The sequence below is a fragment of the Heptranchias perlo genome, chromosome 13 (genome assembly GCF_035084215.1).
Source record: "Heptranchias perlo isolate sHepPer1 chromosome 13, sHepPer1.hap1, whole genome shotgun sequence".
NCBI lineage: Eukaryota > Metazoa > Chordata > Chondrichthyes > Hexanchiformes > Hexanchidae > Heptranchias > Heptranchias perlo.
Genome location: NC_090337.1, coordinates 9,441,196 through 9,468,023, shown reverse-complemented (window position 1 = coordinate 9,468,023; position 26,828 = coordinate 9,441,196). Strand labels below are relative to the sequence as shown.

At 45.4% G+C, this 26,828-nt stretch overlaps 1 protein-coding gene across 3 annotated transcripts in view; it reads left to right on the top strand.

Moving 5' to 3' along the window:
- Nucleotides 1-26,828, top strand: part of LOC137331265 (rho guanine nucleotide exchange factor 26-like) — a 139,157-nt gene that overhangs the window by 34,990 nt on the left and 77,339 nt on the right. For all 3 annotated transcript variants that reach the window (XM_067994924.1, XM_067994923.1, XM_067994926.1), the window contains exons 5-6: nt 6,824-6,880; nt 9,473-9,633. In XM_067994924.1, the coding sequence (XP_067851025.1) occupies nt 6,824-6,880; nt 9,473-9,633 (218 nt within the window). The remainder of the gene's footprint in view (nt 1-6,823; nt 6,881-9,472; nt 9,634-26,828) is intronic.

Genomic DNA, 26,828 nt, shown 5'->3' with positions numbered 1-26,828 from the left:
GGTGTGATGGGCCGAATGGCCGCCCCCCCCCACCCTGTGCTGTACGATTCTATGATTATCCCCCTTCCCAGTGTGGAAGATGTCACCCGAGTCTGGCGTATTTCTACTGAAATTACTGCAGTAGTGTAGACGCACCACGAGAGTAGACAGAGTGGCTTCTCCCCGTGAGAGAAGAAAAAAGCGAGCAGGATTTTTAGCGGTGGAGGGGGACGCGGAGTGAGCGGGCAGTATTCGCCCCTCCGGTTTCCAAAGAGATCCCGCATCCATCACAGTCACCACGGGTGACGGCTACGCAGTAACACTTGGTAGAGTGCCTACTAATCATTGCAAAGCTGTTTACAGCTGCAGTGTGTTACAGATTACGGGCATTCCATGCATACCTCTTAATCAGGCTGATGGGACTGCCTCAGATTCTCAGAGGAGGACGTAATACTAAAGCCTTGGTGAATCTCCTCAGGGGCTGGCCAAATTTCCCAGTGTGTTGGCACTGACTGAAGAATATTTTAAAAGCCTTCTTTACAAATTCTCCCATGGTCTCGCTCCGGCCTAGTTGTACGGCCTTTTCCTGCCAAATAACCCAGTTCCCATCATCAACAACAACTTGCATTTATATAGCGCCTTTTACGTAGTAAAACTTCCCAAAGGCGCTTCACAGGAGTGTTATCAGACAAAATTTGACACCGAGACACTTAAAAGAAATATTAGGACAGGTGACCGAAAGCTTGGCCAAAGAGGTAGGGTTTAAGGAGCGTCTTAAAGGAGGAGAGAGAGGTGGAGAGGCGGAGAGGTTTAGGGGGGGAATTCCAGAGCTTTTGCCTAGGCAGCTGAAGGCACGGTCGCCAATGGTGGTGCGATTAAAATCGGGAATGCACGAGAGGCCTGAATTGAAGGAGCTCAGAGATCTCAGAGGGTTGTAGGACTGGAGGAGGTTACAGAGATAGGGAGGAGTGAGGCCATGGAGGGATTGGAACATGAGGATGAGAATTTTAAAATCGAAGCATAGCCGGACTGGGTGCCAATGTAGGCCAGCGAGAACAGGGTTGATGGGAGAATGGGACTTGGTGCGAGTTAGGACAGGAGAGTTCTTCTAATTCCAGGCTACAACACTCCACTTCACCATCGGTAGCAGACCCCCCTCCCATCCAGCTCCTGCAATCTGGAATGCTCTCCCCAAATCCCCTGCCTTGTAGCAACCCCCAACCCCGCAACCCTTCAAAAGCCTCCTGTGGACCTATTTCTTTGACTGTGCCTTTAGTCACCTTCCACGCCCCCCACCCCGCCCCACTCCTCAAGCTGTTATTACACCGTTACTCGTTCAGTACGAATTCAAGGGACATTATGCGACTGCTACCTTCATTTCCGCCACAAACTCCGTTCCCTCACCATCGATTCCATCCCACTCCTGGGCCACTGTCTCAGGCTGTTCACAACCTTGGTTGTCCTACTTTCCCTGAGCTGAGCTTCGTCACCATCACCAAGACCGCCTCCTTCCACCTCTAACATCGCTCTTCTCCGCCCCCGCCTCAGCTCATCTGCTGCTGAAACCCTCAAAATTGACTTTACCATCTCCAGACTCGACTATTCCAAAGCTCTCCTGGCCGGCCTCCCATCTTCCAACCTCCATAAACTTCAGCTCATCCAAAACTCTCCTGTCCTTATCCTAAATCTCATCAAGCCTCATTCACCCATCACCCCTGTGCTCGTTGACCTACATTGGCTCTCGGTCCAGCAATGCCTCGATTTTAAAATTCTCATCCTTGTGTTCAAATCCCTCCATGGCCTGTAACGTCCTCCAGCCCTATGACCCTCCCAGATCTCTGCGCTCCTGCAGTTTTGGCCTCTTGCATATCCCCTACTTCCTTCGCTCCACCCATTGGCGGCCACTGCCTAGGCCGTAAGCCCTGGAATTCCCTCCCTAAACCTCTCCGCCTCTCTCTCCTCCTTTACGACCCTCCTTAAAACCTACCTCTTTAACCAAGTTTTCATTCACCTGTCCTAATGTTGTCTTCTTTGGCGCGGTGTCAGTTTTTTTGTCTGATTACACTCCTGTGAAGCACCGTGGGACATTTTACCACGTTACAGACGCTATATAAATCCAATTGTTGTAGGTTACGCTACTGATTCTGATTCCCGTATCCCAGCCGCAGACTGCCAGCTTTTCGGGCAGCTACGGCTCTGCCACTGGGACAAGGGAGCACGGTTTAGTAGCGTAACCACTGGGAGCAGGCGCATGGATACTGGCGTCCCAGAACCCGAGCACCCGGGCCAAAGTGACTTTCGAGACATTTTGCTACATTCCAGGCACTACATAAGTGCAAGTTGTTAAAAAGTAATTTGCTTTGTTGTGAGGAGGGTCAGGTTTCAACTCGACGGAATGAATGTTCAACTTGCCAAGAACTGGCACTTGATTTTATTTGCCCCAAAGTATAGCTTCCTCAGTCCGTCTCTCATATTTTCTTCCAACCATGTCTTCCCCCACCTTCTCCAAAAGGTAGAGCTGTGTCTCCGCATGAACTGGCGGCCACTTGCTACCGCGTCCCAGTTTGCACGCGTGAGCCCAGGTAATAGTTATCTATCAGCGGGCTAAGCATCAGTCTCTGCTTCAGGCCCCACTCCAGAGACTTGAGCACAGAATCTAGGTGGATACTTCAGTGCATTACTGAGGGAGCTGCCACATCCTTCAGATCAGAGGTTAAACCAGTTATACATAGAATTTACAGCACAGAAACAGGCCATTTGGCCCAACAGGTCCATGCCTGAGTTTATGCTCCACATGAACCTCCTCCCTCCCCACTTCATCTAACACTATCAGCATATTCCTTTCTCCCTCATGTGTTTATCTAGCTTCCCCTTAAATGCATCTATGCTAATCGCCTCAACTACTCCTTGTAGTAGAGAGTTCTACATTCCAACCATTCTCTGGGTAAAGAAATTTCTCCTGAATTCCCTATTGGATTTACTAGTGACTATCTTATATTTATGGCTCCTAGTGCTGGTCTCCCCCCCTCCCCCCCCCCCCCCCCCCACATGTAAAAGATCCCGCGGTGCTATTCGAAGAAGATCAGGAGAGTTCTCCCCAGAGTCCTGGCCAACGTTTATTCCCGCATCCAACAAAACAGATTATGTGCTCACTTACCACACTGCCACCTTGTGCAAATTGGCTGCTGCATTTCTCTACATTACAACACCGCACTGCACCTCAAAAGTACTTCATGGGCTGTGACAAGCTTTGGGACGTCCTGTGGATATGAAAGGTGCTATATAAATGCAAGTTCTTTCTTTATTTGGTCATTGGGTTGGGGCATCTCAGACCAGCCTCCGGATAGCGATCAGAATCTGGGTCAAAATCCTGGAACTCCCTTCCTAACAGCGCTGTGGGAGAACCTTCACCACACGGACTGCAGCGGTTCAAGAAGGCGGCTCACCACCACCTTCTCGCGGGCAATTAGGGATGGGCAATAAATGCCGGCCTTGCCAGCGACGCCCACATCCCATGAACGAATTTTAAAAAAAGAAGCAAGGACGCAGGCTGATTTTATTTTTCCCCTTTCCCTAGCCTAAGGGCACTCTGACTAATTGCAGTGCATCGCGTGTCGCTCAGCACAGATTGGGGGTTGGGGGTGGAATGATGGAACCTGGCGCCTTTTTTTTTTAATCTGTCTGGCTCAGGAGATGCACCGAGCAACCGAGCCAATGGGAAACCTTTGATCCCTGAACTTTAACCCGAGGAAATGAATCTTAAGAATGGAACGGGTGTACCCATCGGCACAGAGGAGTGAATCTGTTGGGGAACGAGCTGCAAGGATTTGAAGCAGCATCACCCCTAAAAAAAAAAGCTCCATGAAAAGCATTAAAGTAAAACGTCACAATGAACAGCATCAAAAACAGATGAACTGGTTGTTGCTGTATGTGGGACCCTTGCTGTGTACAAAATGGCTGCTGGATTTGCCTGTTTAACAGTCTCCACACTTTGTGCTTTAAGATATTTCTGAGAGATATGATTAGGTATTTTATTAATAGAAGTCTTTCTTGATAATCAAACAGAATTTCAGGTATTTTCTATTGAATATACAGATAATATTTAGGTAAAGTTAAGTTTAAACATCTTAAGAATCACCAATTAATGCATAGATTTATCAACAAAGTTTATCTGAAAATTTGTTTATACGCCATATAATTGAGTACAACGGTGGACATGAGACAGCTTTTCAATCATCGTAGAAATTGATTCTTAACTTGGACCTCCCTTGGGTTGGCACCTGGCTGGTCTCTCACTTCTTTTGGCCATTCCAGGTTTTTGAAATTGCCGCCAGTGTTTCCATCTGGCTGCTTTGTCACCTTTCAACACATAATATTAAGTATAAATGGCCAACGTATTGCCAACAAAGACTGGGAGCAATTTCAAAACCTTTACTGTGCTGGTGAAAAAAAAGTCCCCAATGGATAGCCTAGCGGCAATTCCAAAGATCTGGCATGGAAGAGCTGCTGGGATCGTGGCCAGCTGGCAACTCCAGACCTTCCTTTCACATTTGAAGCCCCAGTGACTGCATTGCTTGAAGGTATTAATTCATTGGCTTTTCCCGCCAGTCGAACATTCTTGGGCAAAAATGCTATTGTGCATCCTGCTCAATTCTATCCTCCAGAGTCCTTATGCATTATCCCATGGCCTCCAGATTACCATGAAACACGGGAAAATCTGCGGAACTCCTTGCATTCCTTGCTTTTCCCTCCTTCCTTAAACTTCAGGCTTTCTAAACCCAAGCTTGGCATCAGATAGCCACTACTTCTTGATTAATGCTGGCTTCTCTCCTAATGTTTAAAACTTTTGATGAAGTCCTGTAATAAGGTCCTTCCCCCCCCCCCCCCCCCCCCCCCCCCAATCTCGAGTTTCAAATCAAGGCGTGGAGTCTTGATTGACAGGATCACGGATTGGAGAATCGGGACCTGGAGTTACCTCCACATTTGCGTCCAGAGGCGCTCGTAATCTGGGTGCAAACCAATTACGTGGCTTAAGAGATCACGAAACTTTGAGCGTGAGTGAGTCACGTGCGTGAAAGAAAGATTTGCATTTCTATAGCTCCTTTCACGGCCTCAGGATGTCCCAGAGCGCTTTACACCCAATGAAGTGCTTTTTTTTTTTTAAGTGTAGTCACTGTTGTAATGTAGGAAACATGGCAGCCAATTTGTGCACAGCAAGATCCCACAAACAGCAATGTGATAACTAACAGATAATCTGCTTTAGTGATTTTGGTTGAGGGATAAATATTGACCAGAACACCTCCCCTGCTCTCATTCGAAATAGTGGCCATGGGATCATTTACGTCTACCTGGGAGGGCAGATGGGGCCTCGGTTTAACACGTCATCTGAAAGACGGCACCTCCGAAAGTGCAGCACTCCCTCCGTACTGCACTGGAGTGTCAGCTTAGATTTTGTGTACACGTCTCTGGAGTCCAAGGTGAGAGCGCTACCACTGAGCCACGGCTGATGCGATACGCTCAAGTCACCTCGATCTTTTACGTCTGTCCATCAAACCCTACGTCCCAACAAGTCTCCGTCCACAAAGCTGGCCTCGCCCCCAACTCTCTGATGCGAGTGTCCTCCAATTGCACTTGTTTGAGGCTCTCTCAACATTGGGACCGGATTTTCAAGCGCTGCTGGAAACAAAGTCATTTTTCTGATCTTGTAATTGCAATTTTTTGGAACGTTTTTTTAAAATTTATCCTCACCGTATTTTCTGTTTCTATTAATGTATTTTTATGGTGTAAGTATAAGTCACACTAAAAGTTGAAAAGACTCCCTAATTGCAGGTTCTTGAATGATGGTTAAATGAGTTGAAACTTTTATTTTTAAAACTCATAGAAGAAATACACTGGTGTGGGTTCGATGTCACTTTTGACCTCGATTGTTTGTGCTGATTTATGCCCGTTTACGGTCATTTTCAGTGCAGGCGTATTCGAATGAGATTGGGAGGATACTTGGCCATTTTTTCGACATCGACAAAATGGGAGCAACTTCAGGTGCAATTTTGAGTGCAACTTCCGGGTTGTGCCCAAGGAGGAATCTCCAGGCTCGTGAAAAGTGCATGTATCCTGATTTTCCAATAGTTAAAATTGGCTAAAGATCAGAAACACCCCAAGTGATGTGCTGATGTCGGCACCCAGTTCTCTGATCCACACTCCCAACAAGAGGCTCCGTGCCAGGAGTGCAGCCTTGCAAAATTTAATCTAAGGTGTAATGTGATTCACACATTGTGATTAGGTGATCCCGTTCACCCCCTGTGCTCGCTGACCTACATTGGCTCCCGGTCCAGCAACGCCTCGATTTTAAAATTCTCATTCTTGTTTTCAAATCCCTCCATGGCCCTCGCCCCTCCCTTTCTCTGTAACCTCCTCCAGCCCTACAACCCTCCGAGATCCCTGCAGTCCTCCAATTCTGGCCTTTTGCGCATCCCTGATTTCCTTCGCTCCAGCACTGGAGCCCGTGCCTAAAGCTCTGGAATTCGCTCCCTAAACCTCTCTACCTCACTCTCCTCCTTTAAGACGTCCCTTAAAATCTACCCCTTTGACCAAGCCTGTCCTAATATCTCCTTATGTGGCTCAGTGCCAAATTTTGTCTGATAACGCTTCTGTGAAGCACCTTAGGACGCTTTGCTACATTAAAGGCGCTATATAAATGAAAGTTGTTGTATATCTTTCCAACTACTGTAGATTTAAAAAAAGATAATTCAGGAAACAGGTTTGTTGTTAAGCTTTCTCATTTTCTTTCTTGAATGTGCTGACAGATGCAGCAGCTAGAAATAATATGTGCGATCCTACCTTTCAGGTGAAGAAAAGCGGAATATTACAGACCATCACCCAAGAGGAGAAAAAGAGGCAGGAGGTACATTTCATTCTTTGCTCACGAGTAGCCTTTACATGGAACTGTGGTTAAATCCGGACTCGTTGTTCAGCCTGTGAGATAACTGGAAAAGAGAAGGCTGAGAGATGATATGATTGCCGTTGTTTTAATTCTAAAGGGACTAGATAGTGTCGACCAGGACAAGCTATTTCAGCTTGTCCAGAACAGTAGAACCAGAGGACATGGCCTGCGCTTGAAGGGGGGTCAATTTAAAACTAATCTGTGGAAACATTATTTCAATGAATGAGTGGTCAATCTATGGAACAGGCTCCCTAAGGAAACGGTGGAAGCAGTTAGTATTGATTCAATTAAATGCAAATTAGATGAATTTCAGAAAATAACATTTTGGGTTACAGTATATGAGTAATTTAAGACATGACATGTGTTAAGTGTAACGAGCCTGGGAGGAAAAAGGTAACTTTGGACTTATGGCTCTCCACCACTGGGGGTTTTCCCCGTGCCTGTTGTAAATTAATTGATTGTTGTAAATTAATTGATTGAGATTGATCGCTACGATCAGCCAACAATTCCATTATCATTGTATCATGTGACTACCAGGATGGTAGAAGGCAAACTAGATGGACCTTGCTCTTTTTTCACCTAGCAATTCCGATGTTCCTACAATGCTTAGTGCAAACAACCTGACGGAACTATTTTCTTTCATTGTGTGGACTCAAGATACAAACCAGTTATAAAACTGGAGCAGCCAGAACCATAAAATCAGTGCCTGTTCAAGGCTGAATTCACCTTAGTTAGACTGTAGTTACTTTTTAAAAGGAAATCTTACTATGGGGATAGTACTTTCAGTTGCATTCGCTTTCATTTCTACTTCCACACCCCTCTCAACAACCAGGCTAGAGAAAATATTTTGGGGTCTAAAGGTAGCCTTAGGAAACTCACTCTTATTGTATCATGAGTCCATAACTTAGATTCAGTGCAAAGTTCGACATCCCCCCATACCTCAATCAGTAAGCACACTACATTGCTTTATACTAAGCTGCACAGACCCGGACATCCCTGCTCAGTGATGAGTTAGGGGATCTCACTTTGGCACGAAAAATCAGAGAGCAAGTTATTATCTTAATGGCGAGAAACTGGAAAGTACTGCAGTACAAAGGGATCTGGGGGTCCTAGTGCAAGAAAATCAAAAAGTTGGTATGCAGGTGCAGCAGGTGATCAAGAAGGCCAACGGGATGTTGGCTTTTATTGCTAGGGGGATAGAATATAAAAACAGGGAGGTATTGCTGCAGTTATATAAGGTATTGGTGAGACCGCATCTGGAACACTGCATACAGTTTTGGTGTCCATACTTAAGAAAAGACATACTTGCTCTCGAGGCAGTACAAAGAAGGTTCACTCGGTTAATCCCGGGGATGAGGGGGCGGACATATGAGGAGAGGTTGAGTAGATTGGGACTCTACTCATTGGAGTTCAGAAGAATGAGAGGCGATCTTATTGAAACATATAAGATTGTGAAGGGGCTTGATCGGCTGGGTGCGGTAAGGATGTTCCCAAGGATGGGTGAAACTAGAACTAGGGGGCATAATCTTAGAATAAGGGGCTGCTCTTTCAAAACTGAGATGAGGAGAAACTCCTTCACTCAGAGGGTAGTAGGTCTGTGGAATTTGCTGCCCAAGGAAGCTGTGGAAGCTACATCAATAAATAAATTTAAAACAGAAATCGACAGTTTCCTAGAAGTAAAGGGAATTAGGGGTTATGGGGAGCGGGCAGGAAATTGGACATGAATTTAGATTTGAGGTTAGGATCAGATCAGCCATGATCTTATTGAGTGGCGGAGTAAGCTCGAGTGGCCGATTGGCCTACTCCTGCTCCTATTTCTTATGTTCTTATGTAACAATTGGGGGCCTATAATTGGCCCTGTGTTAGAGTGGGGGGGAATATCAATGTTAGAATAAAGGAGTGTAACAGTAGGCCCAACTGAAAGACAATATTCAAAGGGTACAACTCAAGTATTCACCCAGCACAGGCCGTTGCCAGACTGTTGGTCTACCCTTAGTCTCGAGCTCCGATTTTAACCTAATCCACCTGGTGGGAATGGGGCAGGTTCGTGTCAACGGAGGGTAAAATCGGACGGGGTGTAAAACAGACATCGGACCCAAAGCAGCCCCGTTCCCATCGGGGAGGTTAGGTGATGATCAAAGGAGTTGATAGAGTAGATAGAGAGAAACTACTTCCTCTGGTGGGGGGAGTCCAGAACAAGGGGGAATAACCTTAAAATTAATGCTAGGCCATTCAAGGGTGATGTCAGAAAGCACTTCTTCACACAAAGGGTGGTGGAAATCTGGAATTCTCTTCCCCAAAAAGCTGTTGAGGCCGGGGGTCAATTGAAAATTTCAAAACTGAGATTGAGAGATTTTTGTTAAGTAAGGGTATTAAGGGTTAAGGAACGCGTAAATGGAGTTAAGATGGGGCTGAATGGCCTCCTCCTGTTCCTATGTTCCATTAGAGGGTAGAGGATGGGATGCTGCAAGGAGGACATTGGAGAAATCGACTGTAGAGTCACAGACCTGACTCCTGGCTACTCTGAACTGTGAACCCTCTCTTTGTCAACAGGCAATTTTTGAAGTGATTTCATCAGAACACTCCTACATGCTGAGCCTCGAAATCCTGATTCGCATGTTTAAGAATTCCGAAGCACTGAACTTAACCATGACCAAAACCGAGAGGCACCATCTGTTTTCCAACATCATTGATGTCCACAGGTCCAGCAACAAGTGAGTTGCCCTTGTCATCCTCTCCGTTGCCCTTGTCATCCTCTCCGTTGCCCAGTTGCTTGTGTTTCTGGTTGTCTCTTGTTCTCTTTGCCTTACCCCTTTGTGGAAATTAGTTTTCCTTGTCCATCTCCCTGAGGTCCAGGAATCTCGGACCATCATCTGCCCATGTAATGGGTGAGGGGGTAATTGATGAACTGTAAAAGTATCTTGTCCCTTTGATGGGAAGATAGGAATTGGGAGTAGGCCATTATGGGATATGGAGAAAAAAAAGAGGGAATTGGGGTAGATAGTAGTAGATAAAGGTAGAGCTGACGTGGCTAACAAAAATGGCAGAGCCCTCTCATTTTTCCTTAATACCTTTAACATTCCTTAATACAGTCACCTGCAGTAACAGGTGATAATCTCCGAAAGGGGATAATCTCCGAAAGCTTGTGATTTTAAAATAAAATTGTTGGACTATAACCTGGTGTTGTAAGATTCCTTATATTTGGTTTAATAAAGAGTTACGACTGACAAAAGAAAAGAAAATTAAACAATGACAAAGTTAATCGTAATTCTTAGTAACTGATTCTTAGTAACTGTGGCAGCAAGTGTGAAAATGCATCTTTAAGAGCGAGAGAGTTACTTTGAGCAGTTGGCCTTTGTAGTAAATATGAAGTCCAAAGGCTCAGTTCTGCAATACAGCAGGGATTTATTTGCTTATTATCTGCTCATTGCACTCATCAATAATCCTTTTGGCTGCAACATTGGTGTGAATAGCATTCATTAACATTCTGGTGCTGGTCTTACAATGTTTCTCTTGTACTTGGGCCTGTGATCATGGATGATGAATGACAATGAGGCCATCAAAAATATCCTTAATGATTACTGTGGGAAAAAGCTTCCGCCTTCAATAGGTTAAAGAGAGAAATCTTTCCGTCAGGATTCCTTTTGAAATTCGGATACCAATTAACTTCAACATCCTTTTGCTCCTTCCTCCCCCTATTGATTTAGTTGTACATAGGGAATGCATTATAGAGCTAATTTTATGACTTTGCCTTCCGAGGGGTCGATCTGGACTTTGTGCGATAGTGTAAAACAGGTGATAGCGAGTTGGCAGCCCGTTTTACATCCCTCCCCATTTTTTTATTTCCAATGAAATGCTTCTAAAGTTTCTTGTGTCCTCGTTTGGTATGGTTTAAATTGATTAAAAGCAGAATCATTACAGATTTTTACACATTCATTAAAAATGATGCAGACTGCTCCTTGTGGCTTTTTGTTTGATGTAACAGTTTGTTCTGTAATCAGGACAGTCTGACCCAGGGACCAGAACAGCAGAGTTACTGCAGGTCACCCTTCCAATTCTCCACTTCGAAATTTTAGGGCAAGTTAATGTTCCAGTGGAGGGAAGGTTGGGTGAGATTGCCTAAAAGGTGGGCAGGACAAGCTGGGGCTCTGAACCGGAAACTCTCAGACGCCGTGGAAAACAGAGGAGATTTGCCAGGGATGAGGGACTTCAGTTACGTGGAGAGACTGGAGAAGCTAGGGTTGTTCTCCTTAGAACAGAGAAGGTTAAGGGGAGATTTAATAGAGGTGTTCAAAATCATAATGGGCGTTGATAGAGTAAATAAGGAGAAATTATTTCCAGTGGCTGTAGGGTCGGTGACCAGAGGACACAGATCTAAGACAAAAGAACCAGAGGGGAGATGAGGAGAATTTTTTTTACGCAGCGAGTTGTTATGATCTGGAATGTGCTGCCTGAAAGGGCGGTGAAAGCAGATTCAATAATAACTTTCAAAATAATTATTTGAAGGGGGAAAAAATTGCAGGGGGAGTGGGACTAATTAGATAGCTCTTTCGAAGAGCTGGCACAAGCATGATGGGCCAAATGGCCTCCTGTGCTGTATCATTCTATGATTATTTCACTCCGATGATGTTTAAAATTCCTGACGAAAGCGGAGAGAAGCATTGCTTTGGTCACTGTGTGTAGCAACATCATAAATGTGCTATTTGCAGCACCTTCTGTTTTTATTGGCATTTGTTAGTGAAGTCCTGCACTCGGTGGGACAGTGTCTCTTTTATGCCCCCACTGTCCGACGCAGCCGCCGTTCAGTCTCCCATCATTTACACAATTCCTCTGAGGTTTTCCAGCAGGAGACTCGGAGAAACCCCCATGCAATTGATCACACCCCATCCACCACCTTAAACACCCACTCCCTTCACTACCGGCGCACTGTGGCTGCAGTGTGTACCATCCACAGGATGCAGTGCAGCAACTCGCCAAGGCTTCTTCGGCAGCACTTCCCAAACCCACGACCTCTGACACCTAGAAGGACAAGGCTAGCAGGTGCAATGGCAACCCCATCACCTCCAAGTTCCCCTCCGAGTCACACACCATCCTGCCTTGGACATGCATCGCCGTTCCTTCATCGTCGCTGGGTCAAAATCCTGGAACTCCCTTCCTAACAGCACAGTGGGAGAACCTTCATCACACGGACTGCAGCGGTTCAAGAAGGCGGCTCACCACCACCTTCTCAAGGGCGACAAATGCCGGCCTCGCCAGCGACACCCACATCCCGAGATTGAATAGAAAAAGAATTCTGGGCCTTGTGTCTGCGGGGCTTTGAAATGCTTGAAACTGGCCATAGTTTAGACATCGTTTCCAGTGTTAATAGTTAGATTGGAACCCAGTCTTTTTTAAATTATTCACTATGAATTAGTGACAGTAAACTCCCCCAATGGCTCAGTGAGTTTATGCAATGAGCAGCTCAGCTTTACAGAATATGAATGCTCCACCTTAACTCCCCGACCTATGTGTACATATATGTCTTTTCCTAAGGCCCAATTATACCCTCCCACATGCTCTTCCTCCTCCCTCACTACATTGAAACGAAGACTCTTCAGACTGATTCCTATTGTAATTCATCCTTTCTCAGGATTCAACATGTTGTTATTGAGGATCAGGAATGTCCCAGGTTCGATCCTTGGTTTGATCTCACCCAGTGCAGCATTGGGGGGGGGGTACTACATGTTACAAATTGGATAGCCAGGTGGTGACGAATAGAATACTGGAGCCTAGTCTTCAGTTGCTTCAAGCCTTTATTCACAGAACTCCACATTACCACCATCACACCCTAGATCAGCTCTCTGATAAATGGATACACGAGCGTTCCCAATTGAGACCCACCACCTGAATACAATTAACACTAGTTGATATAAATCACATGGATACAATTAACACTACAATCGGCCTCCTCCTCCCTGTGTCCTTATTCTGTTGAAATCAAAATCACAGAATGGGTTCAGTTAAAGAAAGCCCTTCAGTCCACTTGAATACCAATCCTATCATTTCCCCATTGCCGTGTCTGACTGTTTCTTAAATGCGTCCAGTGTCCTGGTCTCAATCACTCTTCCTGGCAATGTGTTCTAGATGTAGATAACCCTCTGTGTAAAGAAACATCTTCCCAAAACATTATCCAACCTTGATTCTGTGCCCTCTTTTCTTGGTGGCTTGGCATGTCAAAACAGATTTATTCTGGGTTTACTTTTGCTATTCCATTAAATATTCTTTTCTTCGAATTATAGAATGATACAGCAAAGAAGGAGGCCATTTGGCCCATCGTGCCTGTGTCAGCTCCTTGAAAGAGCTTTCCAACTAGTCCCATTCCGCTGCCCTTTCCCCATAGCGCTGCTAATTTTTCCCCTTCATGGGTTTTTCCGATTCCCTTTTGAAAGTCATTATTGAATCTGCTTCCACCACCCTTTCAGGCCGAGCATTCCAGATCATAACAACTCGCTGCATAAAAAAATTTCTCCTCATCTCGCCTATGGGCTTTTTTCCAATTGCTTTAAATCTGTGTCCTCTGGTTACTGACCCTTCTGCCACTGGAAACAGTTTCTCCTTATTCACTCTATCAAAACCCCTCATAATTTTGAACACCACTACTAAACCTTCCCTTAACCTTCCCTGCTCTAAGGAGAACAATCCCACCTTCTCCAGTCTCTCCACGTAACTGAAGTCCCACATCGCTGGTACCTTTCTAGTAAACCTCTTCTGCGCCCTTTCTAAGGCCGCCTTCTATAAAGTTCCTTCTGAGACTTCTCTTTTTGAGGTCTAAGAACCCTACTGTGTCAAAAATTCACATTTTGTCTTTGGTTTTACCCATGGGTTTAAAAGTGATAGCAACTCAATCCTTCAAAATGGCAGCTGTGTCTCTTGAGGTTTCAAAATGGCAGCTGGCATCATCTTGACTGTGGAAACGGTGCTGCTCGCCTTTGATCTGTAATCAATTCAGTTAAAGATGTTTTGGACTATGTGTAAATTGAATGTGTCTAACATCTATTGCGAGTTAAATTGTTTTGAATGTGCAAACACAGATAATGTATATTTATGATCCTCAACAAAACCCACATGGCCATCTTCATGACCTTGTATTTAAAGGTTGTCTTTATCAATGATCATGTTCAGCCAATCATCTTTGTTTAACAGAACAACTGGATGTTCTTCAAAGGAATTATTAGCATAAAAACAAAACATTTTGCACGTGGGCAGTTCATGCATTTTGCTGTGGTGTAGGGTGTTGTACTGAACTCTGTAAATTTGTACTTACCTAATTCCTCCAAAGTCTGTATTCCATTTTCACTGAGAAACAACATTACGTACATCTTTCCAAGAAGCCTTTCATCTTTTGTCACGAATTTCAGAGAGACTTGTGAGATTAGATTATTTGGTTAACCCCTTGAAAACTATAGCACTGCGTCGTGTGGTTTAAAACCTTGCTGGTATTACTTGCATCTATAAATAATTCCACTTGTAAATTGTCGATTAGATTAACCTCTAACAAAAGTTTTTTGAGTGGCTGACATTTTCTGAGGTGAAGTGTGACATAGTGGAATCCTACAGACTGGGAGAACTCCCCTGCTCTTTGAAATAGTACCATGGGATCATTCATATCTACTTCTGAGGGCAGATGGAGCCTTACTTTAATGAGTCATCTTGATGTGGAGATGCCGGTGATGGACTGGGGTGGACAAATGTAAGGAATCTTACAACACCGGGTTATAGTCCCAACAGTTTTATTTGAAAATCACAAGCTTTCGGAGATTATCTCCTTCGTCAGGTAAGTGAGGAAGGAGATAATCTCTGAAAGCTTGTGATTTTCAAATAAAACTGTTGGACTATAACCTGGTGTTGTAAGATCCCTTACATTAATGAGTCATCTGAAAGACAGCACCCGCTGACAGTGCAGCACTGCCTCGGTAGTGATCTGGGAGTGTCACCCTGGATTTTGTACTAAAGTCTGTGGAGTGGGATTCTGAACCCATACCCTTCATGATGTAGAAGTGAGCGCGTTACCAACTGAGCCATGGCTGACACCCAAAGTGGAGGCTCCTGCATGAGGAATGACCTCTTGGTGAGTCACCTGCGGGGCTCGAGCCAGTATGGGTCAGGGGCCTTCAGGAGAGGAGGGGAGAAAATCAGCAAGAGATGGGGTTTTCCTTATAAATGGTTAGAACATTCTGGATGTTTATAAGCCTGTTTGAAGTTGCTTGAATCAACTGTGAGAAATCTATTCATCTCCGACAAAGAATGGAAACTCAAGTGAGATGAAAAGCAATGAATTCAAACCAACATGAGTTTATGGGAGGCAGGTTGTGCCTAATAAAGTTACATAGAATGTACAGCACAGAAACAGGCCATTCAGCCCAACAGGTCCATGCCGGTGTTTATGCTCCACGTAAGCCTCCTCCCACCCCTCTTCATCTAATCCTCTCAACATATCCTTCTATTCCTTTCTCCCTCATGCGTTTATCTAGCTTCCCCTTAAATACATCTATGCTAGTCGCCTCAACTGCTCCATCTGATAGTGAGTTCCACATTCTAAACACTCACTGGGTAAAGCAGTTTCTCCTGAATTCCCTATTGGATATCTTGATCTTATATTTATGGCCCCTAGTTCTGGTCTCCCCCACAAGTGGAAACATCTTCTCCACGTCTACCCTATCAAATCCTTTCACAATCTTAAAAACCTCTATCAGGTCAGCCCTCTGTCTTCTCTTTTCAAGAGAAAAGAGCCCCAGCCCTGTTCAACCTTTCCTGATAGTTAATTGAATTACATGATGATATCCCAGTCAGTGGATGAGAATACGCAGGGAGGTTGTTACTTGTCTCGGTTTGGAAAGGTCCCTCAGTGAAAAATTGATGACTGAGGTGAAAGTCTATGGGATTGAAAATAGAATTGTAAATAGCACTATTAATTGGACAGGTGACAGGAAGCAGAGAGTAGTTATCAATGGCAACAGTACTAATTGGGCAGCTGTGACCAGCTGTGCATTCCTGCCTTGTTTCCCCACCCCCAGGGATATGTCCTGAGACCCCCTGCTCGTCATAATATATTTCAACGAGTGGTACGTAGAGTGTCTGTCAGAGTCGATGGATGATATCCAAGTGGGTGAGAAGGTTGGGATGCTCTACGTGGAAGAATTTTATTCAACAAAATCTACAGACACTTAGCAACTGGGCAAAAGAATGTTAATGGCATTTAAGATTGAGAATCAGAAGTTAAAATTAGGAAGATAAGGATGGGAAGGGTGTGGTAGAAATGTTTTTTTTAACGCAAAGGGCAATAGAATTATGGAATAAGTTTCCAGTGAGGGGACATTGGAAAAGATGTTGTTAAATGGGTGAAGAGACAGTCAGAGGGATTTTGTGAGATGATGGGGTAGCTGAGATTCATCTGTGAAGAAAGGACTGGCTTGTTGGCTCTAATGGGCTTTTCCTGTTCCGAATATTGGGGTTAAAACAGCAAATATGATTGCATAGTGAGGTTTTATTGATTATATTGATGATTAGTCAGACTATGCTCTACAAAGTAAGAGAAATTGATTTATAATCTTTTTTTTATATTCGTTCATGGGATGTGGGCGTCGCTGGCGAGGCCGACATTTATTGCCCATCCCTAATTGCCCTTGAGAAGGTGGTGGTGAGCTGCCTTCTTGAACCGCTGCAGTCCGTGTGGTGACTGTTCTCCCACTGTGCTGTTAGGAAGGGAGTTCCAGGATTTTGACCCAGCGACGATGAAGGAACGGCGATATCTGTTTTGTAATTCTTGTGATCAATGTCGGCTGACTGGTTTGTGTCTGAAATTTGGCCTCAGTGTGGAGAGTCTCCAAAGAGCTGCAATAGTAGAGCATGTGGGGATTAAGGGATATGGGGATCGGGCGGGAAAGTGGAGTTGAGGTCGAAGATCAGCCATGATCTTATTGAATGGCAGAGCAGGCTCGACGGGCTGTATGGCCTACTCCTGCTCCTATTCTTATGTTCTTTCTTATGTAGATTGCACTAATCTGTTCTCCTGCTCTAGATCTCCATGTCCTGGGAGTGCATGTTGGGAGTAGGAGTAGAAACGTCAGAGCCCCCTGCAGGATCTTCTGTCAGTTTAAAATTGATGTAAGGAACATGCTTTGTGGGCCCCACTGGCAACCGAACCCACGTCCGGCCTATGTGCTCCCAGTGTGTGCACCTCTGTGTCTGGAGCACAAACTTGTAAAATCTCCCCTTATCTCTGTAACCTCCACCAGTCCTACAATCCTCTGAGATCTCTGCGTTCCTCCAATTCTGGCCTCTTGTGCATCCCCGACTCCCTTCGCCCGGCCATTGGCGGCCGTGCCTTCAGCTCTGGAATTCCCTCCCTAAACCTCTCCATCTCTCTCTCCTCCATTAAGACGCTCCTTAAAACCTACCTCTTTGACCAAGCTTTTGGTCACCTGTCTTAATGTCTCCTTCTTTGGATCGGGGCCAATTTTTGTCTGGCTACACTTCTGTGAAGCACCTTGGGATGTTTTATTACGTTAAAGGCGCTGTATAAATGCAAGTTGTTATTACAGTTCTCTCAACAGATAAAGTTTGCAGGAATAAAAACGGAAAATGCTGAAAACTCTCAGCAGGTCAGGCAGCATCTGTGGAGAGGGAAACAGAGTTAATATTTCAGGTCAATGACCTTTCAGCAGAACTGGTGCCTCTTTAACTGTAGTATGTCCTTCAGCTGTGCTCCTTTTAAAATATCCAATCATAAAATACTATAATTAAAATAAATGCTGAGTATGTCCCAGTAATTTTGGCTACTTTGATGTCTTGGTAGCTAAATCAGTGTTGCAGAGATGCTGAATGCATTGCATCCTGGAATGGGGTCGTACTCTTCAGATTACTCGGTATGGTTTGTACCCTTTTTAAGGATCACCGGCTGTGGTGTTAGTGTGGCTCAGTGGTAGCACTCTCACCTCTGTAGCTAGAAGGTTGTGTGTTCAGAGTCCCACTCCAGAGACTTGAGCCTAAAATCTAGGTTGACATTCCAGTGTAGCACTGAGGGAGTGCTGTGCTGTCTTTTGATTACAATTTTACAACACCAAGTTATAGTCCAGCAATTTTATTTTAAATTCACAAGCTTTCGGAGGCTTCCTCCTTCCTCAGGTGAACGTTGTTGGAAGGGGGAAGCCTCCGAAAGCTTGTGAATTTAAAATAAAATTGCTGGACTATAACTTGGTGTTGTAAAATTGTTTACAATTGTCAACCCCAGTCCATCACCGGCATCTCCACATCATGTCTTTTGATTAAAATTGCATCTGTTGCTGCACAATACACTGTGCTGCCACCTAACCAAAAACATGCATTCAACAGGAGAAAAAACTGTCTTTGCACAGAGTCACGTATGTTATAAAAGAGGATACTTGTTCTCTGAATAGTGAATGCTCTTGTCTGTAATTGATATCTTCAATTCAGGAGGATTCCTTGTTTCTCCAGCTTGCTCTGTAGATTATCATGGGAGACCATGCTTTTTAATACAAGATAGCGAAGGAAGTGATGAGCTTTGTATCATCTGCTGCTTTTCCTTCAGGACACTTTCATATATATATATATATATATATATATATGTAAAAAAAAATTCTGACGCTTTGCAAGATGCTGGATTTCCAGCCTATAATTAGGGCTGACACTCAGCAGAAGTTTGTAGCGGAGCTCCCGAGCGTGACTTTAGCCAAGGTTGTTGATGGCCTCTCCCACACTTCCTGCTGTAGAAGCCATCCCTTGTCTCAGAAATCGGACGTGTCACTTTGAAGAATTGGGCCTTCATTAATGGAGTGTCTGTTGAACGAGCTCTGAGATCAGTTTACTTTCGCTCTCAATTGCTCTCTGTACAATTGAGCAGCGAGTGAGAGCGTTAAAAAAAAATGACATGCTTGTATGAAACATGAGGAACGTTTGTCGTGTATAAAAGTGGATTCTTTATCTGAGGGAGTGACTGTGCTTTCAGTTGAACTCTTTCCCTCTTGTCTGCACCGGTGGTGATGTGAACCTCAGGGTATTGTGGGTCGGGAACCATGGGCGACGGGACTGCGCCTCACCGGATTCGCAGTTTGAGGTTTAACTTTTTCCCCATCTGGAATTTCCTTTTTCTGTTTATGCTTTCGGAGGCCTCGTGAAATTGACTTTTTTTGTGACACTTGAGCTCTTCCTGTGCAGCTTGGCCTCGATCGTAATCCCGATCCCCGCACTATGTCAGGATGAGACGGTGGTGGTGGTGGGGAAAGTGGGATTCAGGCAATACGGCCTCAGTCAACACCACCCAGCTCAGGTTAGCAGAGCCATGGGGGATCTTTGGTATCAAATGGTCAATTTAAGATTGGATATTGTCTGAATCATGTTCCATTTTGTATTGGAGTAAGGTGTCCTGATTAACCCTTGAGCTGCCACAATTGACGTGTTTTCTCATTAATTCTCGGTGAGCATGAGGTCAATGATTTGAAAATTGTAACTTTGACCTTTTTTGCCACTGAGGACCTAATGTGAATAGCCAAGGCCTACAATAGGGATGCCAACCCTCCAGGATTGTCCTGGTGTCACCAGGAATTGAAGATTAATCTCCAGGACACAGCTGCGAGCAAAACTCTGGAGAACTATAACAGGAGCTTTTAAAAAAAAAACTTTCCCTCAGCACTTTTGTTTTAGTTATAAAAATGTTGGAAATTGGGAAAGAAAAGGCTGTTTGACTGACAGTCAAGAATCATCCAATCGGGTAATGAAGAGTCCGTTTGCTTTCCAATTGGTTTGGGGAGACAGTGGGCCGTGAAGATGGGCGTGTCGGACGACCAATGGCGAGAGCGTGGGGACGGGGCAGTTGGAGGGAGGAGACCACTTGATAAAACCTCCAGGAATACATCCAGCCAGAGTTGGCAACCCCGAGCCTACAAGTGCAGAACATCACCAAGTTTGAAGAGCAAAAGTGAAGACGAAGCAAATCAGAGCTAGTGATTTAGTGAAGCAAGTCGGGTTTTCAAAATTGTAGAAGGAAGGGAAGGCTGAAGGAAGGAAGGAGTTACATAGGTCATAGAAAAGTAAGAGTTGCTTCGGATACCGTAACCTGCGTCTTGGTTTCAACAGAGCATTGGTGTAGGGAGGTGGAAGACTACTTGTCTGCAGTTTAGGAGGAGGATGAGAGGAAAATTCACAGCTGCATTGACCATAGCTTTTTGGATTAATAGAGAGAGCGCACGCCAGAGAGCGAGGGAGAGAAAGACGAAGGTGGTGACAGAGAAAAGGTTGTGAAGCTACAGACAAGGGATGTTGCCTGTCAGGCAACGAGCTCTTCTTGAAACCCACCCGGAAATGATAGCTATCAGAAGAGCGTCCCAGGCTTGGTAGCAGTATTCAAATCTTGAGCAGACTTGGGTTTTAGAGGCTGCGGAGACTCTTAATAGTATGACCAGTTTGAAATTTCAGTGACCTGGCTCTCAATTGGCTGGAAAAAAACAGTTATTGGAATTGTTTTTCTGCCAATCAGACATATCTAATTTTACTGGCGACCTCCTTAATTCTTCAAAGGGCAGTGAAACATTGGAGGCACAGGAGAAGAAGGAGAGTTTACTGTTTCTCTACTTAGAGTTTTATTGTTGTGGAGTGGAGAAGGAAAGAAATGCTTTATAAGAAATCACAGGACATTCACCTCAAAGCATCTGAAAACTTCATTGTTGATACAAGAGAGTAAACCTCACTTCTGTGGGACAGACTGCCTGGGGAGACAGGAAGGCAGATAATGTTGACTAATCTTCATTCAAGAGGCAAATGGATAGATATTTAGTCAGGAAAGTGACTTGAGAAGTGAGCGGGAAAGAACAGTATACGATGTTCGAACTTTCTGACTGCGCAGATGGACCACAAAGATGCGGTACATATTTTTTTGAATTCATTCTCGAGATGCGGGCATCACTGGCAAGGCCGACATTTATCGCCCATCCCTAGTTGCCCTTGAGAAGGTTGTGATGAGCTGCCATTTTGAACCGCTGCAGTTCGTGTGGTGAAGGTTCTCCCACAGTGCTGTTGGGCAAGGAGTTCCAGGATTTTGACACAGCGACGATTAAGGAACAGCCAATACATGTCCAAGTCGGGATGGTGTGTGACTTGGAGAGGAACCTGGAGGTGACGGTGCTCCCATGCACCTGCTGCCCTTGTCATAGAGTCATAGAGTTATATAGCACGGATAGAGGCCCTTCGGCCCATCGTGTCCGCGCCGGCCATCAAGCCCTGTCTACTCTAATCCCATATTCCAGCATTTGGTCCGTAGCCTTGTATGCTATGGCATTTCAAGTGCTCATCCAAATGCTTCTTGAATGTTGTGAGGGTTCCTGCCTCCACAACCCTTTCAGGCAGTGAGTTCCAGACTCCAACCACCCTCTGGGTGAAAAAGTTCTTTCTCAAATCCCCTCTAAACCTCCCGCCTTTTACCTTGAATCTATGTCCCCTTGTTATAGAACCCTCAACGAAGGGAAAAAGCTCCTTAGTATCCATCCTATCTGTGCCCCTCATAATTTTGTACACCTCAATCATGTCCCCCCTCAGCCTCCTCTGCTCCAAGGAAAACAAACCCAATCTTCCCAGTCTCTCTTCATAGCTGAAGCGCTCCAGCCCTGGTAACATCCTGGTGAATCTCTTCTGCACCCTCTCCAAAGCGATCACATCCTTCCTGTAGTGTGGCGACCAGAACTGCACACAGTACTCCAGCTGTGGCCTAACCAGTGTTTTATACAGCTCCATCATAACCTCCTTGCTCTTATATTCTATGCCTCGGCTAATAAAGGCAAGTATCCCATATGCCTTCTTTACCACCTTATCTACCTGTTCCGCCGCCTTCAGGGATCTGTGAACTTGCACACCAAGATCCCTCTGACCCTCTGTCTTGCCTAGGGTCCTCCCATTCATTGTGTATTCCCTTGCCTTGTTAGTCCCTCCAAAGTGCATCACCTCATACTTTTCCGGGTTAAATTCCATTTGCCACTGTTCCGCCCATCTGACCAACCCATCTATATCGTCCTGCAGACTGAGGCTATCCTCCTCGCTATTTACCACCCTACCAATTTTTGTATCATCAGCGAACTTACTGATCATACCTTTTACATTCATATCCAAGTCATTAATGTAGACCACAAACAGCAAGGGTCCCAGCACCGATCCCTGTGGTACCCCACTGGCCACAGGCTTCCAGTCACAAAAACAACCTTCGACCATCACCCTCTGCCTTCTGCCACTAAGCCAGTTTTGTATCCAAAGTGCCAAGGCACCCTGGATTCCATGGGCTCGTACCTTCTTGACCAGTCTCCTGTGGGGGACTTTATCGAAGGCCTTACTGAAATCCATGTATACCACATCCACTGCGTTACCCTCATCCACACGCCTAGTCACCCCCTCAAAAAATTCAATCAAATTAGTCAGACATGATCTTCCCTTGACAAAGCCATGTTGACTATCCCTGATTAATCCTTGCTTCTCCAAGTGGCGACTAATTTTGTCCTTCAGAATTTTTTCCAATAATTTTCCTACCACTGATGTTAGGCTCACTGGCCTGTAGTTCCCCGGTTTTTCCCTACTCCCCTTCTTGAATAATGGTACTACATTAGCGGTTCTCCAGTCCTCTGGCACATCCCCTGTGGCCAGAGAGGTTCTGAATATATGTGTTAGAGCCCCCGCAATCTCCTCCTTTGCCTCACACAGTAGCCTGGGATACATTTCGTCCGGGCCTGGGGATTTATCCAATTTTAGGCCTGCTAAAACCGCCAATACCTTCTAGATGGTGGAAGTTGTGTGTTTGGGAGGTTCTTCGCCAGCAACCCATGTTCCTAATCGGGATATAAAAACCAAAATGTTTTAATGATTCCTTTTAGAATTGGTCACCCACACACAGAAATTGAAACCTCTGCACCGAGGGAGTGAATTGCTGTTCTCATCCTTCCCTCCCATCTCACCTCAGATTTCTTAATTGTATAAAGTATCCAGTCCCTCCATTACTAAATTAAAGGGGTGGTGACTGTGTGGATAAATAATGATGTTTTGGTGAAAATAAAGCTGCTTTGTAAAAAAAAAAGTATGACGATAAAAAAGCAATTTGTGATGAATAACATTGCTGTCTCGAAGACATCTATCACAGGCCTGCAGGAAACACAGCAACCAATTTGTGTCCAGCAAGGTCCCACAAATAGCAATGTGATAATGACCAGATAATCTGTTTTTGGTGATGTTGATTGAGGGATAAATATTGGCCAGGACAGCAGGGAGAACGCCCCTGTTCTTCTTTGAAATAGTGGTGTTGGGATCATTTACATCCACCCGAAAAGTTAGACATGGCCTCGGGCTTAACGTCTCATCTGAAAGATGGCACCTCAGACAGTGCAGCACTCCCTCAGTACTGGCACGTTAACTTGGATTATGTGCTCAGGCCTCTGGAGAGGGGGCTTGAGCCCACAACCTTCTGATTCAGAGGAGAAAGCATTACCACTAAGCCAAGTCCGACACAGCACACCCACTATTGGCAATGCCAGTGATTTGGCACAGTGCAACGTTCTACGGCAAATCCTATGGGTTTTCCACACCCTCCACGCGCGCGCTATTTGCTGCACGAGTATTGCAATTTTTGCATTAAGAAATCTCGGAGCAGTCTGGGAAGCCATCGGGAGCCTGACCAGAGAGTAGGTGGTTTCCTTTCGGATGAGACGTTAAACCGAGGCCCTGCCTGCCCTCTCAGGTGGATATAAAAGCTCATGCAGCACTATTATGAAGAAGAGCAGGGGAGTTCTCCCCAGTGTCCTGGTCAATATTTATCCCTCAGCCAACATCACTAAAACAGATTATTTTGTGATTATCACAATAATGGGGATGATGTGGGACCTTGCTGTGCCCAAATTGGCTGCCGTGTTTTCTACATTACAATAGTGATGATGCTTCAAAAGTACTTAATTGGCTGTAAAGCGCTTTGGGACGTCCTGAGGTCATGAAAGGCGCTGTATAATTACAAGTTCTTTCTTTACTCATTTGTCAATCTGCTCGGCAGAGATTTATTGATCCTGTGTGAGCTTTATCGCAGTGTGGCGTATTTTGAACACTGGTTGATGCCTTGCTCTTATTGTCAATGTAAGGATTTCACTGTGCGTTCATTTGTTTGCGGGGGGGGGGGGAAGAGGGTGGAATACTTCCCCCCCCTCCCCGAGAAAGGTCAGAAGCTGTGCCTCAAAACAACTTAGGTCATTTATGCAGATTCCTACAAAGCTTCTACTGTCTTGTGCAGAATTCAGGCAAACGCATTCCAGTCAGGCATTGATACTGGAGCAGAATGGCTTTCTTGTCTGCAATCAAAAGATCTGAATAATACATTCACTGCCTTGCCCAGTAACTTCAGAGCACTCTTCATGGTCATGGCTCAGAGAAGGGCACCAGACGTAAGAAGTGTTGGGTTTACACCAGACAGAGCCGGTATTAAGATTGCCATTTTAGTGCTTAAATATCAGAGGGTAAATTTTCAGACTGCATGTACCCGATGCAGAGTCTCTGGGAGCGTATGTTGGAACGATGGGTTCTACGTGTGCAATTTTCTGACATCCCCCACCCCCCTCCTCACAGCAGGTGAGGGGAATAACTCTTGCCAGCAGCCACTGCTGGGATTTCCTGGCATTACCCTATATGCCCACTGAAATATGGGCATGCACATAGAAAAAAAATTATCCTTTGATTTCAACTATATTTCTTTTGGGGCAGTTTGCTCTTTTTTTTCAGTGGATTCTGCAGACACAGTGCAGTGGTGGAATTACTGATAAATTGGGAATGATACAACTGGGTCAGAGAACGCAGACATCTCGCGGACTAGATTTTCCAACCGGTAGGGAATTCCGCATTCCTTGACGACCACCGTTGCTAAGGCGCCAATGGGAAATACATCCATTGACCTATTCCTGTCCTTAACCTATCACTTGAATATGCCCATCCAATTGCATTTAACAGTGATGGTTTCGCCGTAGAGTGTGTATAGCGAAGGTAGAGGTTTCTCTGCACTATGGATAAAACCTGCCATCGCTAAGTGACTTGGACTGCTATGCACTTGTCCATCGTCAGTGATCATCCTGCCCAACATCCAACAGCGATTGCCCTACCATTTTTTCATTGTTATAATTACAGTACATAGGAACAGGAGTAGGCCATTCAGCCCCTCGAGCCTGTTCCGCCATTCAGTTAGATCATGGCTGATTTGTACCTGAACTCCATCTACCCGCCTTGGTTCCGTAACCCTTGATACCCTTACCCAACAAAAACCTATTAATCTCAGTTTTGGAATTTTCAGTTGACCCCCAGCCTCAACAGCTTTTTGAGGGAAAAGATTTCCAGATTTCCACTCCCCTTTGTGTGAAAAAGTGTTTCCTGACATCACCCTTGAATGGCCTAACTCTAATTTTAAGGCTGGACTCCCTTGTCCTGGACTCTTCCGAGTACTTATGGGGTTAGCTTTTTTTCAGAGAGCTGGAGCAGGCACGATGGGTTGAATGGCTGCTCCTGGGCTGTAACGTTCTCTGATTCTGTATGGGCAGGTACATTCCGACTCTCTGTCACTTCCGTTGGCAATAGAATAGCTTCCTGGCCTATTCCTGACTCCGAGCATAAATTGGGCGATAGTAGAATGGAAACCGTTCCTGACAAATCTCATTGATTCAGTCAAACCAAGTCAAATATGATGACATTACTCACGCATTGGAAATAGATTTATCCCTTGGGATGTCTCGTGACCACAACCCGGCTTTATTTCCGGGTTTAACGTTGGCGCGTAAAAGTACAGGCTTCCCACTGGGAATGCAAAGTTCGAAAATGTTGTGCTTGCGACCCCAAAAGAAACAACTATTTTCAACTCCCGCCTGCCCCCAACCCACCCGTTCTTTGGGGTTTAAAATTACCCCCATTGAATCTGGTGGCCACTTTCTCCTGTTCCCCTTGGGATCTGCTCTTCTTGGAAGCCTATGGTGCTGAAGGGAGCCCCACGTGCCCTCACTTCCTTCAAGGGAATTGCCGTGGCCGCATGGGTGAACTGGGCTGGCCTGGGGCCTGCTCCGCGGCTTGCTCCTCAACCTCGTGGCTTAATTTTGTTCACAGAAGCTTGCTGTTCTGCACCTTTTACCAAACCGGTTGCCTGACCCTTATTAAGCTGGCGGAGGACTTTAAATCTCAGCGGCCGATCGTGGGCAGTAACCATGCCCGGGCGGCTCACCCCATATTTTGTTTGAATCGGGTCGATCCCAGAAATTGACGCGCGGTGAGTGCAGCGTTCGAAGGGTTAAAGAATGCAAACTGGGCTTCACAAGCCACATAGTGGGAGGGGGGAGGGGGAGAGTTCCATCTCGCCATAGAAACACTCGGTTGGCAAGACAACCGAATGGTGAGAACTCTGTTCTTCCCCACACGAGCATGAACCAGAGGACTCCTCTTCAGCCAGCCTTCTACAGCACATCAGCGTACACCGTGTTATGTGGCAATTCTTGTGCTTAATGAGATCTTTTGCAATCCCGGCCGTACAATGCATGGCACCGTACTAATTTTGCTTGCATGTTGCAGGAATGTCTTACAGCTTTAAGCCCTGAGGGTTCCTTCATGTGCACGTTACAGGCTACAGTCTCTGGTATAATGTCTAATCTGTTGTTTCTTGGCATAACTGTGCTTGCTGAGTTGGAACTGCTCCTTGTCTGGCTAAATGCTCAGCCAATTCCCCCCCCCCCCGCCAAAAAAAGCGGGAACACTAATTCAGATTTCTCTGATGTGTGCAACGGCGTTGGAGGGTGCTAATAACCGAGGGAATTCAGGCTCTGGCAGACAGCGGCACAGACTATTGAAGGGTGTTGCACCTTGTGGCTTCCTT